The sequence below is a fragment of the Fopius arisanus genome, unplaced genomic scaffold (genome assembly GCF_000806365.1).
Source record: "Fopius arisanus strain USDA-PBARC FA_bdor unplaced genomic scaffold, ASM80636v1 scaffold00011, whole genome shotgun sequence".
NCBI classification, from domain to species: Eukaryota; Metazoa; Arthropoda; class Insecta; order Hymenoptera; family Braconidae; genus Fopius; species Fopius arisanus.
The window spans coordinates 1,377,329-1,404,953 of NW_011887750.1; the positions used below are offsets into that span (position 1 = coordinate 1,377,329).

Below are 27,625 nucleotides of genomic sequence, written 5' to 3' on the forward strand. Positions count from 1 at the left end.
GATAACAAAGATTATCAGCATTGCGAAAAGAAAGAAATGATATCATGAAGAGGGAGTTCAGTAATCCAAAGCACATATCAACGCCACTCCCCTTTTAATCCAATGTGTCTCTACCCTCGAACTGGGAATTTCCATACAAAGGACAAAGTTCGTGGAATGTCCTGTGGTGCTGAGAGTACCAGACCGCGTAAGGGTCTTGTAGACAGGGCAATTATAAACGCCCTGGGCTGGAGATTTTTTAATTCGCCCTGGCAGAAGCATAATCGGCTTCATGTCTATAATGAGTAAACGTACAGAAAAATCATTAAATGTTCTCACGGAATTATGCAAGTTTGAATCCAAATTTTTCCAATTAATGTTAAGGCAAATGTACTAACTTCCCACGCGAATTACCTTAAAGCTTTGGATTTTCATTAAAAAAATACCTGAATGCAGGACTTTTGGTAGAGACTCCTCGAGAGTATTTCCATCCCATCGACAGCCTTCGAGGAAAAGACCGTACAAACAGCAACCATCTTTTTCCGGGCTCTGAGGCGAGTTTTTCAGGACCTTTAACGTTTTGTTAAAAAATTTGTATAAATTGTTGGTTTCCGTCGCAGATTAAATAGAAAAATATGCCGAGTTCAATATTTTTTAAACTCTCCATTGATATCGGAAACTATCAATCTGAGGAGTAAGCATTACAGGACTTTTTTTATAGCTAATCAAATTTTTTAAAACAGGAAAAAATGGTACTTGATACGAAAAATCAATCGTGTCCACTGGGAGTGAGTGTTTTCGAGCAAAATTCTGCAAGACTCCTGTAAATAACGCCTGCGGGAAAAAAAATCCAGAAATCCAAAATGACGCGGGCATTCCCCTCTCGCTCCAATTTTTCATGAACTGAATTCTCTCGATCAAGTCTGACATCCATGCCCCTTTAAACAGACAAGAAAGAGAAGGCGATTCTATTAATATTGAATATCTTTTGAATATTCTAATAAAATTGAAGAAAATTCGATAGATTTAATGGAATTAGCCAAATTTTTTTTTTAATTTAAAAAATAATTTGAGTGGAGCAATTAAATTCACGATTTACCAAGGGGTTTTAATGAAGGGTATCCTCGGGACTTCCACTGTTCAGGTACATTATTCATGTTCAAATTACTCGCCATTGTTTCAAGCATGTCATTCATGACTATTTCACCTTTCAGTGCTGCTATTAATTGACCCAATGAGCTAGAGACAATTTTCATCAGAGCATTGTAACGCTTTGTCTCTAATTGTAAGACTGTGTTGAGGGATTCTTCGTAAAGTACTGGATGGCTAAAAATGAATAAAAATTCCATCGAGACGGATATTGAAAAGCCTTTGTTCATTAACTGGCAATTACCTCTGAATATTCAATATACAACACAATAATGAAGCCAAAAAATTCCTGACAATTTTTCTTTGCACTTTAAATTTCAAGTCAATTTCAATGAAATTTTTTTTTAAACCTTGAAAAAAGTGTCAGGAAATATTGCCCTTTGGTTTCACTTCCAGAATCAGCTTACCGTTCCTGAATAATTTTAACATCGAATAATTCCGGTACTTTATCCATAAGATTATCCGCAATTGTACGAATTGCGGCTTCACCCCCAGCTGATCCCTCAGTGGATCGGGGTTGCAATGCTGCGAGATTATTTGTGCAATAATAACCCTCAGAAGTCGCATAACTTAATTCGGCGTTGTAATGCAGACCAAATATTTCTGGTTCATCATTGAGAGGTAATTGCATTATTGAGTTCAAATAGCTGTCATACGTACACAATTCTGGGTGACTAGTTGGTACCTGCAGACACGACATACAATTTTTTTAAATTTATTTATTTAATTCTATATCCTCTGCGCATTCCAAACTCGTGGGTTTAATCCTTTTTGGATTTAATATTGTGAGTCTCTTTGTAATCAATGAATGTGTGAACATTGTACTACGTGATAGGAAGTACATGGATTATCGGATTTTTTTTTTATTTAATGCATTTGCATATTTAATACCTGTGGATATAATCCCTTTATGTCAAATCTGTAATCTTCACCCAGAACTTCGGAACTATAAAAATCCTGGAGGAGTGTGAGAACACATCGCCTGTCCCAGTCGTCTGTAATTCTTCCTCCGTAATTTACATGTCCAGCTGTGTATATTAATACCTTTCAACACAAAAAAATGGCAAGATTAACAAAATAACGTGAAAGCTAATGGAGGGACGGAAAAATTTCACGCCGAGAAAAATTCGAAAAAAGTGCTATCACCCAAAAAAATCAGGATTTCCTTGTTCTCCCTTAGAATAGAAATAAATGCAACAGGATAATCAGACTAATTTCATTATTTATTTATACTAATTTTTCCTTAATAAACTATTATGAATCAACGATGAAGAGAATGAAATAAAAATCATTACGGCATTAGCTTTCATCCCCTCATGTTTTTATAAAGATTCCTCAGTATAGAAAAAAAACGTGATGAAAATATGATATTCTGTTCCGATTAATACCGCATCATTCTTGCGATTCGGTGAATTGGGATAATTCAATGAACGACAAAAGATCTGCGTCATCGAGTCCATAGAACACGTGCTTTCCTCATTCTCTCATTACCGAGAATGTGGTCCACACGAGATATTGATTATTACTTAATTGAATAAAAAACTTCTACCTCAAAGGGAATTTCGGTGTATTCCATGATAAACATTTGTAGCTGGGAGATACATATTGCGAGATCACCGTCGGAAAATTCGTAGGGGATGTTGAAACCCAATGATCCGTACTTCCTTCTTTCCAGAAGAATCGAGTGGAATAAGCAGAGAGAATAAAGTAATGATTTCAGTTCTTTCACTTTCACACCCTCTGCTGTGAATAATTCCTGGAGTTGAGGGATTTGCGTCTTGTACACTCGATACATATTCGCCTAGAGTTCATTACAAAATGAATTGCGAGTAATTCAATTTTTATTAACAATTTTATTTATAAATTGAAATTAATTTCAATCGAATTAAGTTGTAAATAAACAAAATAAACATTTTTTCTCTGGAAGTCAATTTTAATATTAATTCTCGATTTTTTAAAAACATAAGAATAATATCGTAGAATATTCCTAGAATATAATAATAATATTTTAATAAAATTTGTGGATTACGAATTATTTAATGAAATTACTTTGATGCCTCTGGGCGGTTCAACAGTTAATTTCATCGAGTTTTCCAATATCGTCGGAGGAAAATTCAAAGTCGGTGTACTGGTGAGGAACAAACGGAAATCCTGGTGGACATTATCAGGAAATGACTCGATAAGCGCATCCAAACGGGGCATCCAACTCGGTGCGAGGTGGCAGTTCTATCAGATCCAGGAGTCATATTAATTACAGATTACTCGAATGACTTTTAATTTACCTGAAAGAAAACCCAATTCCCCACTTCCAGAGATTGTCGCAGGATCGACTCAGCTCGTGGTCCTTGTCCTTGACCAAGGGATATCGTAAAAAATCTCTTCTTCATCCCCTCACCCTCAGCTAGAACGTACAACTCCGCCGCAGGGTCCGTTCCACTGGACAGTATAAAAACTATCGGTGTTCTAGGATGGGATTCTTGAAGAATATTCGATAACTGAATACTCTGCGACTCTATGAACTGCCTACCGAGATATTTATTAACAAATAATTGGATCGCAGGGATAAGTCGGTCTGGTCTGAGGGATTTTATGACCAGTAATTTATGGAAATCGGTTTTGGTCAGCGAGTCCAGTTCCTTTTCTCTGAAACCGTAAATATATACTTCAAATAATATTTTTTCTTTTGCTCAAGTGATCTACGATGAAAATCAGTCAATAAAAAAATTAAATAGAATTTTGCAAATTAAAATGTGCATACGATTCGGGTTCTTTTGAGTCGTACAGAATTTTGAAGTCTGGCAAACGATTACGAAATAATTCCGTAAAGTCTTTAAATTCTTGCAGTATATTTAAGGCTTGGAGTTCCTGCCAAGAGCGCTCGGGAAGCCATTGAGGCGCTGGATTCGTACTTTGCTGAAAATATAGCAATCAATCATTGAAATTAATCCAACAAGTGGATTAATTTGAAAAATTGTTTTTACTTGCGGAGGAGTTCCGCCCGACAGCAAATGCCTCCATTCATCCGTGATCACAGAATCTGCATCGATTAATATTCTGATACAAATAAGAAATGCAAAATGCAATTTATGCTTTTCGAATAAACTCCTACAGACATTGGAATATGTTGAGAATGTTAACTCGTTGTTTATCATGTTAATACGTTCTTCAATCTCGTCTGAAATTTGTTATTCCATTAAAATTCATAGCCAGAGAGAAATTCACAGCAATAATATTCACTCTGAATTTGTTGTCAAATAATTCGCAGAATATCTTCATGAAAAAAATATGACAATTTATACTCACTGGACTTCTCAGTATTGATAATACTCTCTGTGTAGATATTCGTAAACCATTCTAATGAGTATTGATACATGAAGTCAATGGTTTTCAAATCGCAGATTGCGAAATATAGTATTTGCGCTCGATTGGCAACTGGCAAATACGCAGATCGTGTTTGATCAATATCCGCTTGAGTTGCTTCTGCAGAGGAAACCTTAATCTTAATCTCCTCGCTTTTTAGTTTGGAAGATTCAAGTGTAACAATGAGATCAATATCATCGACAGCAGAACCTTCCGATTTCGATAATTTATCCAGAATTTTATTTTCAATATCTTTAAGATCCCTTTTCATATCTGCACACGAAATTATTATGTCCCTCCTAACTGCTTCCAACTCCGGGCGTTCTTGTAAAACCGCTAATGACAACATTTGGTCCAACAGTCCACTATTAATTAAATAAAATATTCATTTCAATAAACAATTTCATGCATGTGAATGAATATGAAATATTAAATTTTGAAAATTCGAGTAGGGAAATGTATTCAAGATATTGATGATAACAGAGAGGAAATAAAAAAACCTTTTGGTCAAGGCAAAATTCACCAGCAGCACTTTAACGCTAATTTCCGGTGGATAGTGAGGGTTGGGTAATTTAGTGGTTAAATATAACCGAAATTGATCATTATAGGGGACAACATTATCTCCAATTTTTATCGACAATTGGCCACCATAGGAGAAGACATTTTTCATCAAGACACTATCGATCGTTGATTCCAATTCGCATTGCACGTTCTCGATTAAACAGGGTCGACCAAATTTCACGCACGTCTCAACTACACGCACCAAATCCCTATCAGTCATCCGGGCGATTAATAAACCCGCGTTTTTTTCCTGAAAAATAAATTCCAAGTGTGACGATTCAAATTATCAAATAAAAAATGCATTTCCCCAAAATCTCACAGTTTTTTTAATCCACTTGTTGACCTGTCGCTGTGGATCTATAAAAAGTGGCCAGCGATTAGCATTTCTCGAGAGGATGACGTTCTCCACGGAAAATGAGTCCCTGGGAAGACCGTTGATGTGCCACTGCTGAATTTCCACAGGATCGCCCAAAACGGCAACAGCTGAGTGATCATCACTCAAGGAAATGCTCTCCAAATTTCTTGTCCACGAGTTCAACAAATCGCGTCGGTAATCATCAGTGAAGGGAGTGAGATAAGCGATTCCACCGCACGATATGAGAATATCACCGACAGCATTGTTATACAAGATCATTATATCACCAATGGCAGTTATCCACCTCTTCTGCTCATCAGCCAGACCATTTATCAGTCTGACAGCCCTTGACATTCTCTCCCCGCATAGCTGTTCCTCTCTCTCCAGTTTAGTTTTCTTATCGATCTCCATATGAAGTACATCCTCCAGCCTCTGAATCCCCTCCTCAACTTGTCTCAACTCCTCCATTGCCATGTTTAACTGTCTCTCAGTCTCCAAAAGACTTGCCTCAGCATTTTTCAGTGCCTCCATTTTTGGCTCGACTTTGAGATTAACAAAGTACCAATTGTACATCGCATGCATCCAGAGACAGAGCGAGTGACAGGCTTTCGAGGCTTGAATAATTTTACTCGGATGAAACGACGGATTTTCTATGTACGGTTTTAATTTATTTATCATATCTTCGGTGATCCTTGATTTATCGAAACTCTCGAGCTCCCGGAGAAAATGACCTGCGTCCGACAGTAATTGACTTCCAGGGGTCCAGTAATCCAGAATTTTTTCACCTGGACGTCTACCGGGTATCTAATAAGAAAAGTTGCATCCATTTTTTCAAAAATAATGTAATTTCCCTTCTGAGCAATTTATTCCACCATGAATAAGGTAGAAATAATTTCTTCTTCAACTTAAATTCCACATTTATTCTGTTCAAGTTTTAAATATGATTATCGAATGGATGATAAATATGAATATTAAATACTCGATGGATAAATAAATCTAATTTGCGTTAAACAATTAATTAATCATCATCTTTTGAGTAATTAATCGGTAAAATTACTTCTAGAGGAATATATTTCCGTAATTGTTTGGAAATTAAACAATATCTTTTGTGAATGATGGGAATACTTTGAGGGGTTTGACATCCTGGACGATGCACATGGCCTCGATGACGAGAACAACCCCAACAGGAGGTCTCTTCATGGCTTTGACCTCGGTGATATCTCCCTTATTTAGTGCCTTCAAACTGGCCTCAGCCGCCTGGAGCATCGGCTTCACTTGGCTCAACTCCATATTTGCTTCATTGCGAATAGCTTCATTCTCTCGTTTCAATTTGGCAGCCTCTTTTTGCTGCTCCTCAGCAAGACTCTTGGTTTTCTCAGCTTCAACAGTGTCCTCACGTATGCGATCAATCATCTCCGATGTAGCTACTGTAGCTTTTTCCAATTCTGGTTTCATCTCGGCGAGCGTCACCTGCATCTCTTTGACCTCTGATTCAGTCACTGATAATTTATTGAGCCCTAATCAGGAATTATCAACTCAATAATTATTCAAATACCATTTTACATTCAATTATTGTGTGTACGATGAGAAAAGATTTATCTCCTAGGTAAATTAAATCGGTTCAATTAAATGGATATCAATATATGCCGTCGAAATTTGTGGATGATCAATTTATTCTATATTCTTTCTGCTTAATGTACTAATATTGATCGGACAATCAGGACTTGGAGGAGACAAGTAATAAAATGGGTTACCCGTCGTTTAATGAATAAATTTGGAGTCACAGAGAAGAAAGATTTATTTTCAGGGCAAGTCATTTGATTTTGGAATTCTACGTTAATCGAAATTAATGAACTTGTGATCCTGAGAGTACATTATTTCCTATTCGATTTCTCACAAAAAAAAAAAACACGTTTAGTGCCATTTTATACGAGGTAATACTAATAAAAAGGAAAGAGATCGATTGGATTTTTTGTTATGTATTCTATGATGTATCAAGTATCGTTCAGTGGCTTCATCACTCAGACTTTCAAATTCAGCGAAAATCTACCCTCAGGAGGTCTGATCGAGGGTCTGCGACTTTCTGATATCTTCCTTGAGTGACACACCCTTATCTCCTTCCACCTCCACTCTACTATATTTGCACATACCCCTAGTGTTTATGTACATGAATAATTTTTGGTTACCAGTAGATAAACGAGACATCTCCATCGTCAGACTTTTCTTTCTGGCATACAAGAGATTTCCGTAGTTCGATAGCATTTCCAGGTATGAAACTGGTGTCACGTAGTTATGGCGGTTCAGTACCTGAACAAAACGTCATATTTATAATTTTGTCCTGCAGACTTCAGGTCTTTCCCATCGGCTAGATATTTTCTCCTCGAAAATACCTGAAAATACTTCTGGCTAGCTTCAATCGTCGACGAGTGCATAAATTGACACGTTGCAACGATGGAGTCCAGGGCTTCACCGGTAACTTGATCATCCTGAATATCTCCGATAAATCGAACGGCGACGCTCTCCATAAATAAAAAAATTCAGATATTAACAAATTAAAAAACTACTCCAACATCAGTAACTCATAATCTAGATGAAATTTCGTCGCAATTACATTTTGGTGTGAATATTTTTCAAAAAATGTTATCCCCTCAATATTTATAAAATTAGACCAGTAATTATTTTAGTTTGACGAGAGAATCGTTGTTAATGTCCAGAGAATTAAATCCTTAAAGCTGTCAATACCTGTCAATAACACTAGGCTCTCGTGGAACTTTTATTCTCCGCGTAGTTTCATAATAATCAACTGTGGCTTTATTGCTTAATGTAGATAAAAGAGCTTTCAATTAAATACCTGTAAAGCCTTTTCAGACCATGGATGAAACCAATCGATTGTACAACAATTCACTAAAGCCGGGAATTGGCGTAAGCGTCGACGAAAATCGTCACCGATAGGACTGCAATTGGGAATTTTACACCATGATTACATGATGTTCTTTTTATTTGTCTAGTAAAGTAATTAGGATAATTAAAATAATTTATTGAATCTCTGACGCAATAAATTGCTGCACATTTTCAAAGAAAATTGAAAGACGTGAATGCAACTTTGATTTCAAGTTTTTTCACTTGAATGCTCAAGATAAATTTCTACAGAGTATAAATCATGTTTGCTAAGTAAATTTAGCATTGAAATCAAGACACGAACCTCATGGCAATAACGGTATGCAAATTATTCCTAACGTTCTTCAAGTATGAATTGAAGAGATTCGTTCTGTTGAGAGAAAGTCCCGCCTCTTGAACCTCCACCCTCATATCACTGTAAATCTTCTCCATTTCGTCTTTTTGATAGATGTTCGGCACATCGCCGCTGTTGAGGATATTATGGATGTCCTCGAGATAAGACTCGTCCTTTATCTAGGAAAATAGAGGGTACGTGATGCCCTAGAGGTGTCAACAAAATGGAAAAGAAAGAGAAAAGAGTAGAGAAATGTTACGAAGACTCGTAACACCGCATTTTCCGATCATCTTCAAACTATTTATTGAGGAGATTTAATATCAGCATTTATATGATTAACGAAATGAGAAATTTCAACAGCGGAAAAGGTGAAGGAAGCATGGGAATAAAATACCCTGGAGTAATCCTGGAGATTACTCACCTGAGTATCGGAAAAAAGAAATACGATAGATCGCCTCGATAATCCAGCCTTGAGCATAACGGATTTAATATCATCATGCCAATCGTTGATACTGTAAGAACGTTTTGACTCGATTTGAAAACACATGTGCTCTCCCAAAAATGCTGACAGTCTCGTCAGACTCTGTCGCCCTAAAACAAGTTTCCTCCACTTGACTTTTTTCTCATGATAATTTTGCCAAATAAAATTCGCTACTCAACTGAGAATAATAATTACTATTGCTAAGTAACTTTACTTAACAGCGGTCAATTAATTTGTCGGATTTTTTTTTCTCAGTGTACAGAGTTATAAGTAATTATTACTTAGTATTAAATGTTTTTCAGTTCTCACCGGAACCTCCCATACCAAGAAGGAGAGCATTTCCTCTAGTTTGTCGAAGAATTCGACTTATCCTGCATAAATGACTCATAGCTTCTCCAAAAAGGACAAGATTCATGGGTGAATTATTTGTCGCATTGTATTCCTCCAGATTTTGCAGGAACACAGATTCCATCTGACAAATAAAATTTCAGATATGGATATAACAATATAATCATGAATCATTCGAGTTATTATTTCCAGTTCAATTGATACCGATAACTAAAAATAAATATACTTCTTGATAGTCGATAATCCTCTGATACTCCCTATATCGTCCACAAAAATCCCCGAATAATACTGGATTACCATCAAAAAGTCCCCGAGCACTGATTTCTCCGAAATTTTCATTGAGTGTCAGTCGTAGAACTACAGAGAATCTCTGCAGATCGGTTTCATTGATTAGACGATCTCCCATTACTCGGGAAACCTCGTGAAACCACAGGGACAGCAGTTTCTCACTGGTCTGGAGTATCACGCAATACAGCTATTACCCAGCAAATGAAATAACATTAAAGAGATAAGGAGAAGTGAAGTTACGTCTATCTTCTCCGGTTCAGCGAGGAGGACTCCTTGAAATATTCTCGAAAAATCGCGCAAATTGAAAGTGTAATGGGACTTGTCTGGGGTCGGCAGAAAATTCTGGGACACCGCGTTGTAGAGGCTCAGGGTGGCATTAAGGATACCATCGAGTAGTTCAATTGACAATGGACCACGCACTAACCAGGATTTCATTATTGTTCCGTAAATTTTTCTCTGCAAATATAATATGAATTACTATTGGATTCGTAAGCCATGAAAAAAAATTATTTTTATAGAGCGAAATTTTTTCTCAGCGCTGAATTAGTTTTAAAATATTCATGGGATTCGTTGCGTTCCCTGGATTGCTTTGATAGAATGCAATTAAGCGGAGAGAGTCTCTATTGGGAAATCGTGGAATTTTCCATACATATTTTCCACGAGCAATAAGTCCATCCGTAAACCGAGATTTGTTCTTTATTGAAATTAAATTGATTGAATCATACATTGAATGCTACACGATGCTCTAGAGTTTTTATTTCCACACTCATTCACACTGCTCATTGATTTTCTTCTTGAAAACCCATTGGAGTGGACAAAATGAAAATCGTGGAATTTCCACTAGAAAAACTCATAAAAATTCAATTAAAAACCCAATACAATTGTCTATTCAATTCCATTATCTACTCGTAAAAAGTAGAGACACGTGTAAAGGGATGTATTACGTTACGTTATTCAAATGAGCGGTAAAAAAGGGAGAGTAGAAATGTTTCAAGGGTTGCCAGTAATTATGGAAAATTCTGAACGATTGAGAGGAGAGTTACGAGGTATAATTATCTCAAATACCACGAGCCCTTAAAACGCGGTACGGAGAGAACAAATAGAGGTGACCAATATCGATCTGTTTCACTCCTATCCACACACAAGAGGGTTTGTTAATGATTCTGGTAGCAAAACAACTGATATGGGTGCGGAATGAATTCCTCAATGGCATATCAATGTTTGAACGATTCTTCAATAATTACTTTGGCCTCGTCCTCCATTTCTGGAAATACGATGATGTGGAAGTGTCGAATTACACGTTCACTTATTGAGTTCCTACCACCTCCTGGAGGCTGCATTGCTCCAATTATATTCACATCGCATATCTCACGAAATTCACCGATTTCACTTGTGTCATACCATCCTAATGATAAAAAATTACATTTTTTATAATCTGCTGTTAATTTTACAGTTGACTCCCGTTATAGTCGTGTGCAGGGGGCTGTAGGGGAAAGGAATTAGGACTATATACAATAATTGGACTATATGCAACTCCAGTATTAATATACCCCCACCAGGTATTCCCTGCGACTGTAAACTGAATATTTTTATCACATAATTCGAATGCGGGAGAAATATATTTTTCTGCTTTATTGCTCAGGGGATTCAATTCCTCACCGAGCGAAACAATGGATTCTTTACATCTTGGACCCCGGGGGTAGTAGAGTCTGGAAACCAAAAGATATGGGAAAACAGAAATTGAGGAGAGGTGTGACTATAACGGGATTCTACTGTATTTGATTTTATACAACTTTACTGTACACATAGGTTTTCATTTTTAGGAATCGCCTGCAGTGGAAATGTTCACTTTTATAGTTATACCTTTGAAATCCAGAAATTGACGTAAAAGTTCTAAGGGAGGCTGTGCGCCGTATTGCTCTAACATTGGCATGTTTAAATCGTCTATAAAAAATAAATGCCTCTTTGACACAGGAGGGCCATAACAACCCGTCCGTCGTTTTTCCAGTTTGGAATCAATCAAATCCTGAAATCGATAAGACATAACTCAAAGTTTTCTCCATGAATTCTCAACGTCTTGGAGGCAGTATTAAATTAAAAAAAAGTTGTATCCAATAAAAAATCAAGCGAATTAAATGATTTATTGGTCGAACTAATAAAAATGGTCTTCAGCTCATGGGATATACTTGGGTTTTGCGAGAAGATGTTTTTGCTGAAAAAATGATGAAGTCAGTAATGAACTTTGCTGGCATGTGCCTTGATAATTTTCTTGAAATCGTAACCGTTTTTCCACTTCCGGTTGGACCGACAGCGAGAACATTTAATTTATTGACGAGTAAATATCCGATGATAGTAGAGGCTCGTATTGAGTCCATGGTTGGTACATCGATATCTGCTCATTCAAATAGAAAATTATTAATTTGAAAAAATATTCCAAGCAATGGTAAAAGAAATATTATTTACCGTGAAATTGAGTCAGTACTGGTGGGGCTTCCGTTTCGATGACATGCGTCCATTTTACCCATCTCGGGGAAATATAATTTTGTGTGGACGGATCTATAAAACCTTCCTGTAATCTGATAAATTGAATAAATATAAATATAAATATTTTGCGTGGACTGCAGAGAAAATGAAAACCTCACAGTAATAATTTATAACCACGATTTTCTAATTTGCAAATTAATAATAATACCGTCCTTTTAATTATCGCGAAATAAATGAAACAATAAAAAATGTCGAGTTGTGCTAAACGATTTGCATGGAGTTTTATTTTTGTTAATTATAATTCTAAGAGAATGCCTCGTAGAATTACTAAATAAATAATTATTATTAATTACAATTATTATAATTAATGGTATAATTGTTATGGCGAAACCTGAGCATCTTGCAAATAAATATAAATTACGTGTAATCATAGACTAGGCCATCATCTGGAAATTGTGTGCGATGATTGTAATTCTTCTGAATAGTTCTAAGCCATTCACTGAAAGCCCAACGATTCTCGGAGTCACAACTAGCACCAACACTCCAGACAATTGCAAATGCTGCCCAGGGCGTCAACAAATCACCTGAAAAATGGAAAAGTGAAAAAAAAAAATGGGGAAAAAAGTGCCGAGAAAATGGGGTCCACTGCATCATGAGAAAGTATAAATAATTCTCACGAATATTTCTTCCCGCCGTTGATTCCCCGGGATGAGGGGCTGAACCCTCCCCTGACAGCTCTGGAGAAAATCTTAAATTGATAAGGTTTATGTACGCCTGCACCATCATTACATTGACTGTCGTTACTATTTCCCTCAGTTGAGTGCGCAAAATAGTGAGGGCCGAGGGAAGCAACTGATAAGTTAATTCCGACAGTTCGACTGCGAATTCTTGCATTGTCTATGAATTGAAAATTTATCATGACAGCTGAAGGATATTTTCCCGCTCAATGGTAATTTCATTATACAATTACCGGAGGGAGAGATTCAATCCAGCACTCAATTATTGCTTCATGCGTTACGGTTCCGCATTCCAGATAAATCATTCCACATCTATCAGTAATATTTATAATTAGCGGAGATAAATGAAATAATTATTATTATGAAATAATTATTAATTAATAATTATAATGAAATAATTATGAAATAATGGAATAATATTCCTGGTATTTAATCGAGAAAATGAAGGCAAAATTTTCATAAAAATCCCATTGATTGTATTACTGACAGTCTGATAAGAGTTAAATTATTTTTTACCTGGAGACAGTGGCGGGAGAAGCGACTCTGAGATCTCCGACTTCAAACATAATTGTCTGTCGAGGCGAGAGTTTAATTATCTCACCCGATGTTAGACATAATTTTTTATTATCATCCAATACGGTATTCATATTCTCAATCCACACAGCATCCACCGGACCATCAAAGATGTACCATTTTTTTTTAATATCATTAAGAGAGCTTCCAGCTCGTACCATATAAGGTAGAATTCCATCAGTCCACTCGTGTGTATCAACATCGAATTCTCCGTAGAGTTGGCCAAGTGTAATTGCTTTGGGGTTGAGTACGAATGTTTCAACTGTCTCGAAAGTACACCCGGAATTTTCCACCTGACCTTGCAGCATTTTACATGCATCTTGCAATATTTGGTAGCACTACAATTAATATTATTAATAATTATTAATTATATTACCATTCGTATTATATTATATGTTTTTTTTCATTGTAAAAGTAATTAAAATAGAGAAAAAACAATATTATTTGAACGGAAAAAATCGGAATATTCAATGTACTCTCGAATCAATATATGGTCAGAGACACAATTGTCCGGCAATTCGTCACGGCCCACCGGATAATCACTCAATCTCCATTATTCCCAAACGCCGTCCGGACACGCAGAATGAACCCATAATTTTTCTTCATTTTCTCGAACGTGATAACCATTACTTCGTCTTAATTAATAGTGATACCTGAGGGACTAATTGCAATAATCACGCGAGCACCATAAACCAGGGATCTCTCCCTCCCGAGATTCAAAATGAAATAGAAGACCGGCGCATTATGACATCCCGAAATTGCGCATGCGACCTGAAACTTTGAAAGCTCTAAGAGAATCTTTGGTCCATGTCTTTCCAAACAGTTGGACTTGGACCATCTGTGTACCGACACCGAAAAGAAAATTTTCCCAACAAAATTTAGTCATAGTAAAAAAAAATTCCATAATCACCTGCCACAGAAAGCCAAACCCTGACAACTCATCAGTTCCAACCAACATCGAGTGATCGATCTAGGAAAGATCTCGGAAAAAGTGAAAGATTGGAAAAACTTAATGAAAGATACATGGAAGCTAATGGGCAGCCGAAAAACCGGCGTGCAAGGCGCAACGGAAAACAAATGGAAAATTTGCCGAACAACTTGGTACACCATATCAAACTGAAAAAAAAAGATAATCAGTTCTAACAATGATATTTTAGTTGGTGCCCCCTAGTTAATGTCAGGATACGTAATAATAATTAGTGAGAAGTTGAAGAAGAGATTGGAATAATTTCAAGAAAGCAAAGAGAAAGATGTATGTAGTGAGTGTACATTGCTCGGTGACAAGATACCGACGTTCAGTGCAGGATCACACAAATGTATCGTATTACATTGGTAATGAGAGTGATTACAGTGATGGACCAACACCTTGTGACTCAGTGGAGAGAATCCTGGAGGCCTTCCACACTTATTACATTCCCACAATAATAATAGTGGGATTACTAGGAAATTTACTCTCATGCGCTGTTTTTTTGAATGCTTATCTGAGAATGCGCAGTTCAAGTTATTACCTCGCAGCTCTTGCAATGACAGATTTTGCATTTCTCGTAGCATTGTTATTCGTCTGGTTGGACAATGAGCTCAATTGGCGGGTGTTCAATGCAACCGGTTGGTGTGAAATATTTGTCTACATGAGTGCTGTCTGTAGTTCTCTCAGTGTCTGGTTAATAGTTGCTTTTACAGTTGAACGTTTTATCGCAGTTCAATATCCACTTCAAAGGCCACAAATGTGCACTGTAACGAGGGCTAAGAGAATCATATGCTCATTAACAATATTGGCAATGATTGGACACTCGTATGCATTTATTACCGCGGGTATTGTTGAGCACTCGAATAATCGGTATTGCGAGCTCAAGGAGGAGTACGAGGATGTCATGAGAATTATCAGTACAGTTGATACTATTGTCAGTCTTATCATTCCTCTGGTGCTCATTGTTATTATGAATACGATGATTATGCGAAATCTGTTGAAGTTTAGTCGGAGATTTAAACAGACACCCGGGGCTAGTGTTGCTTCCAATCACAGTAAAGGACCATCTGATATTAATCTCAATCAAATTCCGGTGAGTATTCTGGTGTTATCACTTATGAAAATTATATTGATCGACAAATAAATCGGCAATTGATTTATTTTTTTAAATCATAATTAGTGGATAATTGTTGTGTTAGTGGTGAGATTGGTAGATGATTGAATGAAGGATAATATTTTTAGAACATATTTAATTATTCGCTGTACAGAATGGAATGTGATATGGCATTGAAAATTTAATGCTGAATGAAAATAATAGGAAGAATATTGGGGGAGAATTCACTTGATTGATGCTGTGGATTCGTTCATCCATAATTCTATTTAAAGATTCTGTCCGAGCATTCATACATCTTGCGTAATGCGTCCATTCATGCTTCTGATAAACGAACAACACGTGTTTAAAAATCGATTTTTATATTCTAAAAAAAATTTTAGCTAAGTCAACATTAACTAAATCTGACGGAATATTTTTCATGAGAAAATAAATTACAATTTTTAAAATAAAGAATAGAAAACAATTAGTAAAATATTACGTGATTATATATAATTATATATAATTTTAACTGTGATCTTTTTACGATAAAAAAATAGGGAAAACATTTCTTCAGGATTGTTACACGATTACTAAACATCGGGGTAATTTTTTTCCGGGTGTTGCGTCAACGGAAGGGGAAAACACCCGACCCTATTTGTATGCTAGCCCCGGGTGACAATCACCCATGTCAGTTCGATTTTCTTTCCCTCAGGTATGACACGTCCATTTTCGATAGGCTGCGCAAGGCTGAGATAAATAATGTACCCTGAAAAAAAATGATTTACAGATTTTTCACGACTGCGAAGACTAATTATACGCGGTGAAAAGCAATAAATGAATTTTATCTTATCGATGTACATTATTTTTGTTATTGTTTTGATTTAAACCCACCGGAAAAATACAGACTGCAGTTTATACAGGTGCATCGGTACGTTTTTGAGCATGCAATCGGCTAAATTGAGATTTTAGGAATCTAGAAATAGATTAATACATAGAGTGTCGCTAAAAATATTATTCATATATATTGTTTTTTTTTTTGTAGTTCTTCATTAAAATTTCCTTCGCTACCAATATCTCTCGGGCTACCTCGCATTTTCACTTTTGTTTTTAGAACAAAAATAGCAGTCATGACGGAATCATGCTGGGACCTCTAATGGGAAATGGAGTTGGATCACAACAGTCATTTCATTCGTCAAAAAACAGTCACTCTCAACACTCAACGGCATCGAACGGTCATGTGGAAATGCCAGGAACAGCAACTGCTAATATAACATCACCAGTTCAACCCTCGTCCAGTACAGCCTGTCACTTGAATTATCAAGTACCGGAAATCGGCGCCAAATACATAAGTAAATATTCTATCGCCGTAATCAATCCCATTCCTCCCGACACGAATTCAAATAAACCGGCATTTTTTATCAATTACAATCTCTAAACTCCAACCTATCAATTTTTATTTGGGATATATTTCTCTTTTCGATTTGTCAACAGCCATGGGATCCTCTTCCAGAAGCCTGGTATCAATGAAAAACCAGCAGAACATAACAAAAATGTTACTCCTCATAAGTACAGTCTTCATTCTTCTCAATCTTCCGAGGTAAATGCAAAAAAAAAAAATTAAAAATGGAGGTACAATTTTTCAGTGAAAATAAAAGGTCTTTCCTCGTTTCAGCTATGGAATCCGCCTCTGTATATTTTTCCTTGCCTTCGCAAAGAAAGAGGGACCAGCCCTTCTGTGGTGCTTACAACAATTTTTTATGCTCCTCTATTACACAAACTTCAGCGTTAATTTTCTCCTCTACGCGATGTGTGGAGCAACATTTCGTCGTTGCCTCGATCAACTGCTGCAGAAAACTTTGAGCCGAATATTTTGGATAACAAGGTTGGCACATCCCTTAATTTCGTTAATCCTCTTCAAAGGTTGATCGAAAGTTCCCTAAGCTCTTGGATCCATCCATCACCGCCAAGTTATTGTCAATGCCCCCAATCTCTTATCCTCCATCATATATATCTGTATGTTCAATAAAAATATCAATTGATTTTTGATTAAGAAAATAAATGTTGCAGCTTCAGGTTTCTCGGCAGACAACGAAGAAACTCCACCATCTCATAGACCCAGTGCATCAATGAGGCATTAATTCGATGTTTTATGTTCATCTACATGTTTCTGCACTTGAAACAGCGGTTCCCATGTACCTGGATGAATATTAGCCGTATCGTTGGAAGGAGAACATAAAAGGTATTCACCAGATGGGAGCTTGACAATTTCTCCATGATAAGAGCTTCGGTATTTATGCCTATCTCGTATAATTTTTCTTTCCCTGTAGACAATGGAATTTTACGTCCCCTCCCCCCTCCCCATAACACATTGTATTTTGTGTACTTCCACTGGAAATTTCGTATTCCCAGGGCGCATTTTCGAGAGGAACGTTTATAAGGATGCAGTGGGGAGTCTGGAGAATGGGATTGGAAATCTATCTTTTGCCCTTATTCAATGTCAGTTACCATTTTTATACTAAATGGAAATGATGATGTCTACTCTCCCATCACGATTTTAGACTTCATCTCTGCTGATGCTCATGTTATTCTTCCTCCTGTTTCAGGACATTCTCGTCTTGATCAATTTTTTTTAACAATGAAAAATCGATTCATTCCTTGCAATTGTGTAAATGTTTTAGCAGAACTTTATTGTCGTATATTATTGTTAAGTAATGACTGTACCTTGAGGAGTTTCCCGTGATCAGAAGAATGATAAATTATTGAGGAGAATGTGATTATTTTTATGATTGTCATCTGTATAGTATAGTGTAAGCTATGTTTTGTAATTTGAAGTAGTGAATGGAGACCGAGAGAATTGTATGGAGGTGAATAAAAGAGAAGTTGATTGCTTAGAATTCCCTTTTTTGATGGCTTTTTAACACTTCCGGATATGAGACAGTCTGAAGGTTTCTTTTGCGTGGGGGATAGAAAACCTGACAATGCAAATATCAATGGAAGAAAATGTGGAAAAAAGGAGGGCTGGGGTAAAGAGACTTAAAATTATATTAAAACTGAAAAAATACCAACGGAATAACTCAGAAAAATATAATGCATGGCATGCTGTCTGGAAAGTACAACCGAGAAAATTGAATTGATGAGAAATTTCTATGGAAGATATCAAGTAAATGTCAGATCTGAAATTGAAATAATGGGGGGCATTAACAATTGGAGGCGAGATGCCGAGCACGTCTCACATTATTGTATGGGATGGCCGCCCATTGGAATTCTCGTTTCCCTTCATCGACACTCACCCACTTGAGGAAATAAACGACTCAAAGGGAGGGTGAGTATTTCATGCTGTTTGCTCACCCATTTTGTTGTTTCCTCGTATTGAATACCAATTCTCAATATGTCGAAATTTTTTCAACACTTTTATACATTTTTTATACATTGTCACGTCTGAGATTATTTTGCGCAAGTTTTTGAGCGTGAATTGTACACTTTTTATGTGTTGGGTAATTGTTAATTGATCATTAGTCTGGATGATAAACCGGCATTTGTATAATTGTGACAGACAAGTAACAGGCGAATTTTTACGAATATTAATATTAATATTAACATATGCAGCCGGTAAAATGTGATGATCAAATAAATATAAATTATTCCGACATCATCTCCAAGAAAATTTACCTTTGTTTTTCCCGTACCCGTTGGTCCAACCAGCATCAAGCCATGTCTGACAGTTGTCGTTTCGTAGAGTTGAATCACTTTGAGTACTTGCTCTGGAACCAAAAGAATATTATAATAAAAATACTAGACTCCATGGACTACCCTCGGTGTAATGGCTCATAAAACTCGGTATTTATTTTATTCCCTCAAGCGGAAAGTTTCCCCGATGGAAGATAAGATATTATTTTTATCGTGGCGATCCATTTGCTACGCACGAAAAAAATTAATAGAAAAGACCAATGACTTGGATAGTAAATTCTACTGAAACGATTTTTCTGTGCAATTTACTGGGATAATTACTGTCGAAAAAAATTGCTGAGCTGAAATTTTCTAGTGTGTCTTGATCTATTTTTTTTATAATAATGATTTGTTCTCATTTCTGTTGATCAAAAGGAAAGGCAAGTAGAATGAAAAGGATTTCGAAAAGCTCACCCGGAATTTCCATGAGCCCCTGATTTCGAATTGTCTCAGAAATTTGTGTCTCTAGTAAATCGTGATTCGCCTCGAGTGCTTCCAAGCCGGGGAATAAATCCGATAAAATACCTGAAATACAATACCACGGGTAGAGTACTTGATAACATTCCACGATAATAAATCCATACCCTCAAATAGTTTCAAATCGTCCTTAAAAAATTTTGGCACATTAACATCTCTCAAAGCTCTCACACAAATTTTGAATTCATCAAGATCTCCAGGCTGACGTTTTAAATTCCCTGCATACGCAATGACCGTTTTAACAGCTCGCATACCAAAATCATAATGATCCTGAGTGCTGAGCTGTTCTGAACTCAATTTAAATGTCATTGTGAGTTTAACAGCGAGAATTTTAGCCTCGGAAAAACCGTATGAAAATAAAGAAATTTCGGCGATTAGTGCGTAATTGGGGACCATCATAGCAACTGGACGAAAAAGGGCTTTCAAATTATCAGGCAACTCTGTGCGTCCTGCGTAACCGGGATTCATCGTAATAAATACTGCGCACATCGGTTTCAATGATATGTCACAGCCCTCGAAGATAAATCTGAAAGTAATTTTTTTTATTTCATTTCAGTATATTTAGACATATTGAAAATTATCTACCGAGAGGAGCGCATTTGTTGGGCTTGTTGAATAGTTAGAATTTGTTGCGCAATTACTGAGAGCACTTCTATGTCTATTCTATTGAATTCGTCAAAGCATGCCCAGGCACCTGCACTGAAATTTTTCGGTTCATTGGTAAATTATATAATTTAATAATACAATTGATTGGATTAATTAATACAGGAGTCTCATTGTAATCGTTTAATAAGATATAAATGAAACAGATTAAAAAAATTATGAGTGCATAATGCATGAAAAATATGGAATTGCAATACCTTGCAAGACCTTTGAAGAATTTTCCCATTGATATATAATCCAATTGATCAGAACAATTGAAAACGACACACTGAATAGCAAAAGCTTTCGCTAAATCTTTTGTTGTCTCCGTTTTGCCAGTGCCCGCTGGTCCAGATGGAGCACCACCGAATTTCAAATGCAATGCTCCAGTTAATGTTAAATAACAACGCTCTGTCAACGGTGTAATAACGAGTCTCCCATTATTTCCTAAATATTCGTATCTATCGAAAATATAATAGTATAATTTCATCCAACAGCCCAGTAATAATATTCATACGAAAAACATTTAAATGTAAGTGATTAATTTTTTAGCAGAAGTATTCATGATTATTACAATTGATTGGTGAATAATTATTTTTTATTTCAGCTGTAAATTCCCAATTATTAAGATTACGACCCACATTTTCCGGAATTTTAATTTCTGTGGATTACTGAAACGTTTAAGACGTACCCATAAAAAAATTCGGCATTCACTACACGAATTTTGACATCAGAGTCCTCCGAATAATATCGCATCTGTGAATTCCAATTGAAATCCCCCATACTTCCAACTTTTTTCTCAATCAATCTGGCGACAACATCCCGTGCGTGCACTTGAATTGTTATTAGAGATTCGAGCATGAGTCTCTGAATTTGCGTCGGCATTTTTCTGATCAAGTCCCTGAGTGTGTCCAGCTTGCATAATTAATCATGACCAATTAACTTGTGATAGTATCATAAAGAATATGTTTCGATAAACACCCCCAATAGTTTATACAATTGTTGAAACGATAAATTGTAATCCGAGTGTTACAAAAAAAAATGTGCGGTGACGCGTCAGAGAGAATTATGGGATTTACCTGAGCCAGCATAACTCTGTAATATTCAGTCAGAGAGTTGGAATTTATAGCATTTTCAACCTGAGCTGTCCAAATTATTTGGTCGGCGCAGATAACGACCTGTCCCGGCCAAAGATACACCCACTCCTCATAACCTTCGGTTATAGAATTATTCACTGATTCTCCAATTATGCATTTGAGAGTATTCTGCATGGCTTGTTCAACCTACACTATCAATTCATTAAAACATTGATGTAATGTTAATTTTCAATAAACAATTCTCATTGCAGATTTTCTCACTACAATACAGAATTTTCAGATTGATTTTTTGTCCACGCGTTCTATCAACTGTATGAGAAATTTTACACGTGAGATTTCATGAATACGTCATTATCCACCTGAACCTCAAGACTCAAGTTAATTATTATTTTAATTACTTCTGACCTGACCCAGCCAGACCTCCACGTGTCCAACTGGATTGACAGGGTATTTCAGCTCAACCTCTTCACCATCCGCTGAATACATTCTCGTTATCAGGGAATTCTCCTCGAACCTCAATTCCCTCATGTTCTCGAAGCATTTGTTGAGATGCGGTTGTACAGCTCTAACATTTTTAGTCTGCGCAAGAATTTCCAGAAGCTCATCGTCACTGAGAAAATAAAATCTGGGAAACGCCGAGCGTTTGGCTTCGAGATAGTTGGAAAGACCGCGTTGTACGATCTCCAGGAGATTTTCACATTCCTTCAAACTGCCCAATAAGGTTTTATCGGGACAAGTCCTGAGGATCTGTAGAGGATTGGGGATACCATTGAGAGATTGAATTGCCCACTCTTCATCTATTTTTGTACACCAGTGCTCCGGGTAATTGAACTGATCAATTCCCCGCCAATTTTATTCTATGTTATTCAAATATACTTTGCGCAATGAGCTCAATCAAATTAATCAATAATAATTAATAATTAAATGGGAGTATGTGTCGATAATCTCGTCAACAAAACTCGATGAAAAAAAAACACATAAACCCTATTAAAAAATATTGTCAAAGTCTGCCTACAAAACCAGTCGTATTTTGATCGCTTCCGTCATCTTGTTACGATAAAAGTACTTTTTTTACTTCGATTCGGTATGAATGTAGCAATCAATACCGCGTGATGACCACATTGAATAACTATACTTGAGGATTATTTGTTTTGTTTTTGATTAGATATAAATGTCGGGCTGAATATTTCGCGGGTTAGTAACCCACTCAATGGGCAAAAATATCACTTGCAATGGGAGACTCTTGAGCTTTTTTCATAATTCTTCTCCAATTCCGATCCATCGCATTATATTTTCTGGCTTCCATGGGCAATTGCCGACTGATATCTTCGCTAGTAAATATCGGCTCCAAATACATCCATGCTCTGGAAAATAAAACGGGTTTGAGGGCATCTGTAGAATAAAAATAATAAAAGTCTGGATATGTCTGGATACTTCTGGACTTTAATCCACTGCATTAAAACATCTTGTATCAATTTTAATTTTCCCTCCCACTCATCCATTCGCTTTTCAAAAATAGCTCGATACGGTCCGTATCCAATTTGCTGAGTTCCCTGAATGTGCTCCTCCAGTAAAATTAATATTTCATCAGATACTTTCATTATGCAAGTGCCAGTTTCCTTATAAATCAGAATATCCATCTTCACAGACGCCCACTCAGCGATCATTTTATCCAAAGCCGAACCTATGGTGTACTCCTGTGTCGCTTTGTCTGACACCTCAGCAATTGTATCCTTGAAATCCATAATTCCAAGGTCCAGAAGACCCTTGAGGTTCGACGGTGGAGTGAGAACAACTTTAATTCCTGTCCGGCTATTTATTTCCTCCAAGTGTTTAGCTTCTAGTCCTGGATTCCTCAGGGATTTCACGAGACCGACGTACGGCTTGAAAGACTCTATTTTCCATCCTATATCGACCGCAACTGATAGCATATCTAAATATAAATTAATTATTGCAATCGTAAGATTCATTGATACGAATTGGTTTTAATACGAAATCTTGTCATAAATGTTTGCTTGGAAATTATTCCGTAAAACTTTAAATGCTCCGGTAAACTGGCGACTAAGATTCACACGTAGATGTTCGTCTCAACAAAAAAAATTATTTAAAAATAATGAAGGTACTTGGCTGATCCTGAAACATTTTATTGCACTTGGTTACAGCTTTCTGCATCTCAGTGACTAAAGAATCCATTTCATCCGCGTCAATCGTAGCCAACGGATTGTCCATCCAGATTTCTTCAACTTTCAGCCAGTCTGTCCAATCCCAGATTTAATAATAATAAATAAAAACGTACTTATTACAAAAAATGAATTGATTGAAGACAAAAAGCCCATGAAGAGTAATCAAGTAATATAATTATTCGTAAAAGAAATTTGTGGAATTTCTTGCAGATATAGAATTTCTGTGCCATAATTTTATTTTCAAAGGGCAGTTGCTTGGATAAAAATTTAGGCACCTGATGCGGTACACCAAAGGGTCTTGTAAGGCTCGAATTGACGTTCCAATTCGTTGAGACGAGAGTTTGTATCGTTGGGTGGCATTCCAAATAATCTACGTCGTTCATTAAGCAGAAGTGATTGCTCCTGACAGCTTTTCAGAGCTTTCCATATTCTCCTCGCATCGACAGCATTCTCATGCACCTTGTCACCATCTGTTTGACGTAATAATTCCACTACATTACCAGTAACGATGATAATTCTCTCGGACAATGTCGTCTCATCATCCAGTTCTACTTTCGAGAATTTCTCAACGCATTCTGATAAGTAGTCGTTCGTTTCGATAATCTGAGGAAAAGGGATAAATTTTGAGGGTTCAAAAAGGGGATGGAATTCAAATTGTAGCTTGAGCATATATTATATATTAATTATATATATTATCAGTCTCTTTATGCCTTGTATGCTATTATTCGGGTTCGATAGAGCTCTGCGAAAAAAAATTAACATGAATAACCACTAATGAACGAACATGTAGATAATCTCCATTTTCTTGTTTAACATCTATTTCAATGATGACCTATCGGATAAGGAAGTTATTAACATGGAATGAAACATACAAAAATTGAAATAATGGATTCGTACACCGGAAATAATGAAATTTCTAGTACATATAACCCAAAGGGTAATGTAAAATCCTCGTTTCAACAAGAAATAAAAATTGGGGTATTAATTTCAGTACGAAATCTACAATTACAAGGTTTTTTAGCGATAATCAAATTTTAATATGTGACTGGTGGAATTGAAATCGGAGTTGTATGAAAAATATTCACCTGCTGATTAATCACTCGTGGATATCCAATGCACTGCCACTTGGTATGAAAATCCTCATCGGGTACATTCCATTTGAAACTCTCGAGTACTTCATACCCTATTTTCAATCTGTTTACATCGTCACTCAAAGTACTGATCCTCAGTGGAAGATTCTCTATGTACTCTCGGGTTTCGAAAATCTCCTCAATACTTTTTGGATCTTCTCTGAGTTTTCGTCGGATTTCGCTGTATTCGAACATAAAGTCGTCTAATTGCATTTTCAACTTGTCAGTTAACAGCGTTAATAACCGAACGGAAAGATTTTTATGTTTTTCTGTAAGGACATTGCGTAATCTGGCTACTTTGATAATGAAAGGTCCGATAATGATCTTGTCAGGTACAGTATTTTCAATTTCCGATTGAGCCGCACGGTGGAAAGCTATTTTTTCCTGAATAGCAGCCGTTGCATTTTCCTCTTTTTCAATTAGCCTACACAAATTTTAATTGAATACTTGGTGTCAATATTTCCGACTTTATCATAATAATCTAAACAATATGTAATCATTACTTAATCCTAATTGATCGATTGATGATTGATGGGAATATGGCGATATAATAATTACACAGATGATTTCATTTTCTCGAATATTACATGATTTAAAAAAATAATTTTGAATACAATTTTGAATAAAATTTCCAACTTTCATGGAATGAATGTTGCAAGGAGTCGATCTACATACGCTATGTATTTTTCTGGTTCCATTAGATGAAATTCTTGGTATTTGTTGAATTCTTTTGCATAAGCTTGCAGTGGAAGGACAGCTTTTTCATATGCTTGAGAGAGCTTCCCACGAATGGCACAGACTGCATTGTCAAGCAATCCAATAGAACTGAGATATAACTCGGGTGGAAAAGTCAATCCTGGCAGTAACGTGGCACAAGGTTGCTTGACATTGTGGCAAAGTAGTAATGCATCATCCAATCTCTCTATAATAATTTTCTGATAGAAAATTCACGATTAGCAAAATTTTCCACATTCGGATTTCCACGTTATTTCTAAAACTACTAGTCCCTTGTCATCGGTAAAATAGTATCAATCGAAATTATATAAATATAATGTCAATTATATTTGTGAATTTCTATATCAAATACGAACATGTATAATATTAATTAATGTTTTGGCGTCAGTAATAGTTCTACCTGAAATTGAGTTAAATCGGTTGTGTATGTGGCGCCGTTATCATTCATGATTAGTTCAATGAGGAAAATTGGACTTTGAATGGGAGAAAATAATGATTTCATTAGATCGTCACCCCAGGTGAAATGAGATTGGACTGTTGAGGTGCATTCTGCAGGAGTTGACAAGACATCCGCGTATTTTTCGATGGATGCCTTCACTAGCGTCTTCAAGGCATCCTAATAATAAAGGAATAATTGCAAAATAATATTGAAATCATTTCCGCGAGAGATTTGAATAATTAATAATTCATATTTCATGGTTCTGTTATTTTATTAATGTTTGGAGCTGTTGTTTTAGACTGAACCTTCGGCTGTGTTTACTGGAAGTTGTTTTTTATCAGTACCTGCATGCGTAATGTCATCATATTGATAAAACGTGGAAGTTTGATAACATCGTATACGTGGGGAGTTTTCTGCCGAAGATCAAAGGCACCTTTTCCAATGTCACGGAATTGCATCGTCACAGATTGAATAATTCTGTCAACCCACTCTTCTCGAATGTATTTAATGACAGTTAATGTGCTTTGAATTTGTTGCGCTTCAAATTCTTTTAGAGGTAATACTTTTCCTCGGTCGAGGGAGAAAAGGCACATGGAATTCAATTTTTTACTCAATTCATTAATGCAACGCGCTGCATCGTAGATTTCAGGCAAAACATATAAGGTGCTCCAGTGAACGAAGTTTTTTGTTATCTGCAATTTTCAAGGATTTGATACGATTCAATGAATTCTACAAGTGAAATTACTACTTCAAAATTTTCCATCCCCGTTAGAATTCTTTTTGAATATTCAGTAGCACTGATGGGACTAGCTCTCCTGTTCCAGGTTAACTCGCACATGAGCCGTTTGTAATTTAATTGAATTTCCTGAAAAATCTGGGAAGATTCTTCTGTTAAATCTCTGAAAATTGTGATTAACTGTTGAATTTTTGGAAATTACTATACCGATTCGATTTGATCCTCGGGGAATTTCAATTGACCCTGTCTTGAAGCCGAGAAGATGATGACATCTTGTTGATGTACACTGATCCCTGGGAAGTCCTCCACTTCCATGCAGTCCAGATAAAAATTTTCTCTTAATTACAAGAAAAAGTGAAATTTCAGTCAAACGGTATGAAAAAAAATTCTACAGTGAGATTTACCCTATATATATTAAATTCACAATTTTTTAGTAAAAAATTCACGAGCAAATTTTTATTTAAATCCTAATCATTGTGTTCTTTTTTAAATGGTTGGAGAAATTTTGTTAAAACTTTTTAAGAGTAATTAGTATTTCGGTTCTTACAGTATCACGTCCGTCTGGTTTTCCTCTTCTTCACTCGGTTCGTCGATTCGCATTTCTTGTAACATATTTCTCTCCAGAATATATTTCCGCAGAAATTGGATCGGTGAAATGAAATTATTTCGTTATCTCGATGTCTGCACTTTTAACGCGCAAATTCAATGAGAATCTCTCAGATATAGTCCGGCTTCCCAAAAATTACATCATTTATAATATTTCCACTTATTACAATAATATCTCATGTAAGTCGGTTTAATGAGTTGCAACTAATAACCCTAATTAATTAAACTCAAGGGCCACAACTTGTGT

The 27,625-nt window shown here is 36.2% G+C and overlaps 1 protein-coding gene across 1 annotated transcript; it reads right to left on the reverse strand.

The window, feature by feature from the left end:
- On the reverse strand, nucleotides 1-27,087 carry LOC105262944 (dynein heavy chain 1, axonemal-like). Its single transcript, XM_011298852.1, has 47 exons — nucleotides 26,980-27,087; nucleotides 26,381-26,728; nucleotides 25,538-25,797; nucleotides 24,818-25,286; nucleotides 24,008-24,335; nucleotides 23,673-23,804; nucleotides 22,984-23,482; nucleotides 22,781-22,913; nucleotides 21,955-22,296; nucleotides 21,532-21,735; nucleotides 21,144-21,367; nucleotides 20,671-20,913; nucleotides 20,396-20,509; nucleotides 19,918-20,336; nucleotides 19,748-19,858; nucleotides 19,277-19,368; nucleotides 13,491-13,885; nucleotides 13,202-13,286; nucleotides 12,960-13,134; nucleotides 12,659-12,821; nucleotides 12,217-12,329; nucleotides 11,940-12,145; nucleotides 11,617-11,779; nucleotides 10,998-11,158; nucleotides 9,994-10,209; nucleotides 9,692-9,940; nucleotides 9,427-9,589; nucleotides 9,058-9,227; nucleotides 8,607-8,815; nucleotides 8,256-8,358; nucleotides 7,795-7,923; nucleotides 7,591-7,711; nucleotides 6,530-6,921; nucleotides 5,369-6,208; nucleotides 4,989-5,299; nucleotides 4,432-4,853; nucleotides 4,110-4,303; nucleotides 3,887-4,041; nucleotides 3,411-3,771; nucleotides 3,178-3,354; nucleotides 2,678-2,929; nucleotides 2,020-2,172; nucleotides 1,536-1,813; nucleotides 1,079-1,305; nucleotides 736-917; nucleotides 426-549; nucleotides 1-275 (listed from the first exon to the last, which is right to left on the reverse strand). Exons 1-47 carry the CDS (start codon nucleotides 27,085-27,087, stop codon nucleotides 58-60), a joined length of 11,133 nt encoding a protein of 3,710 aa, XP_011297154.1. The 3' UTR covers nucleotides 1-57.
- Between the last annotated feature and the right edge of the window lie 538 nt (nucleotides 27,088-27,625).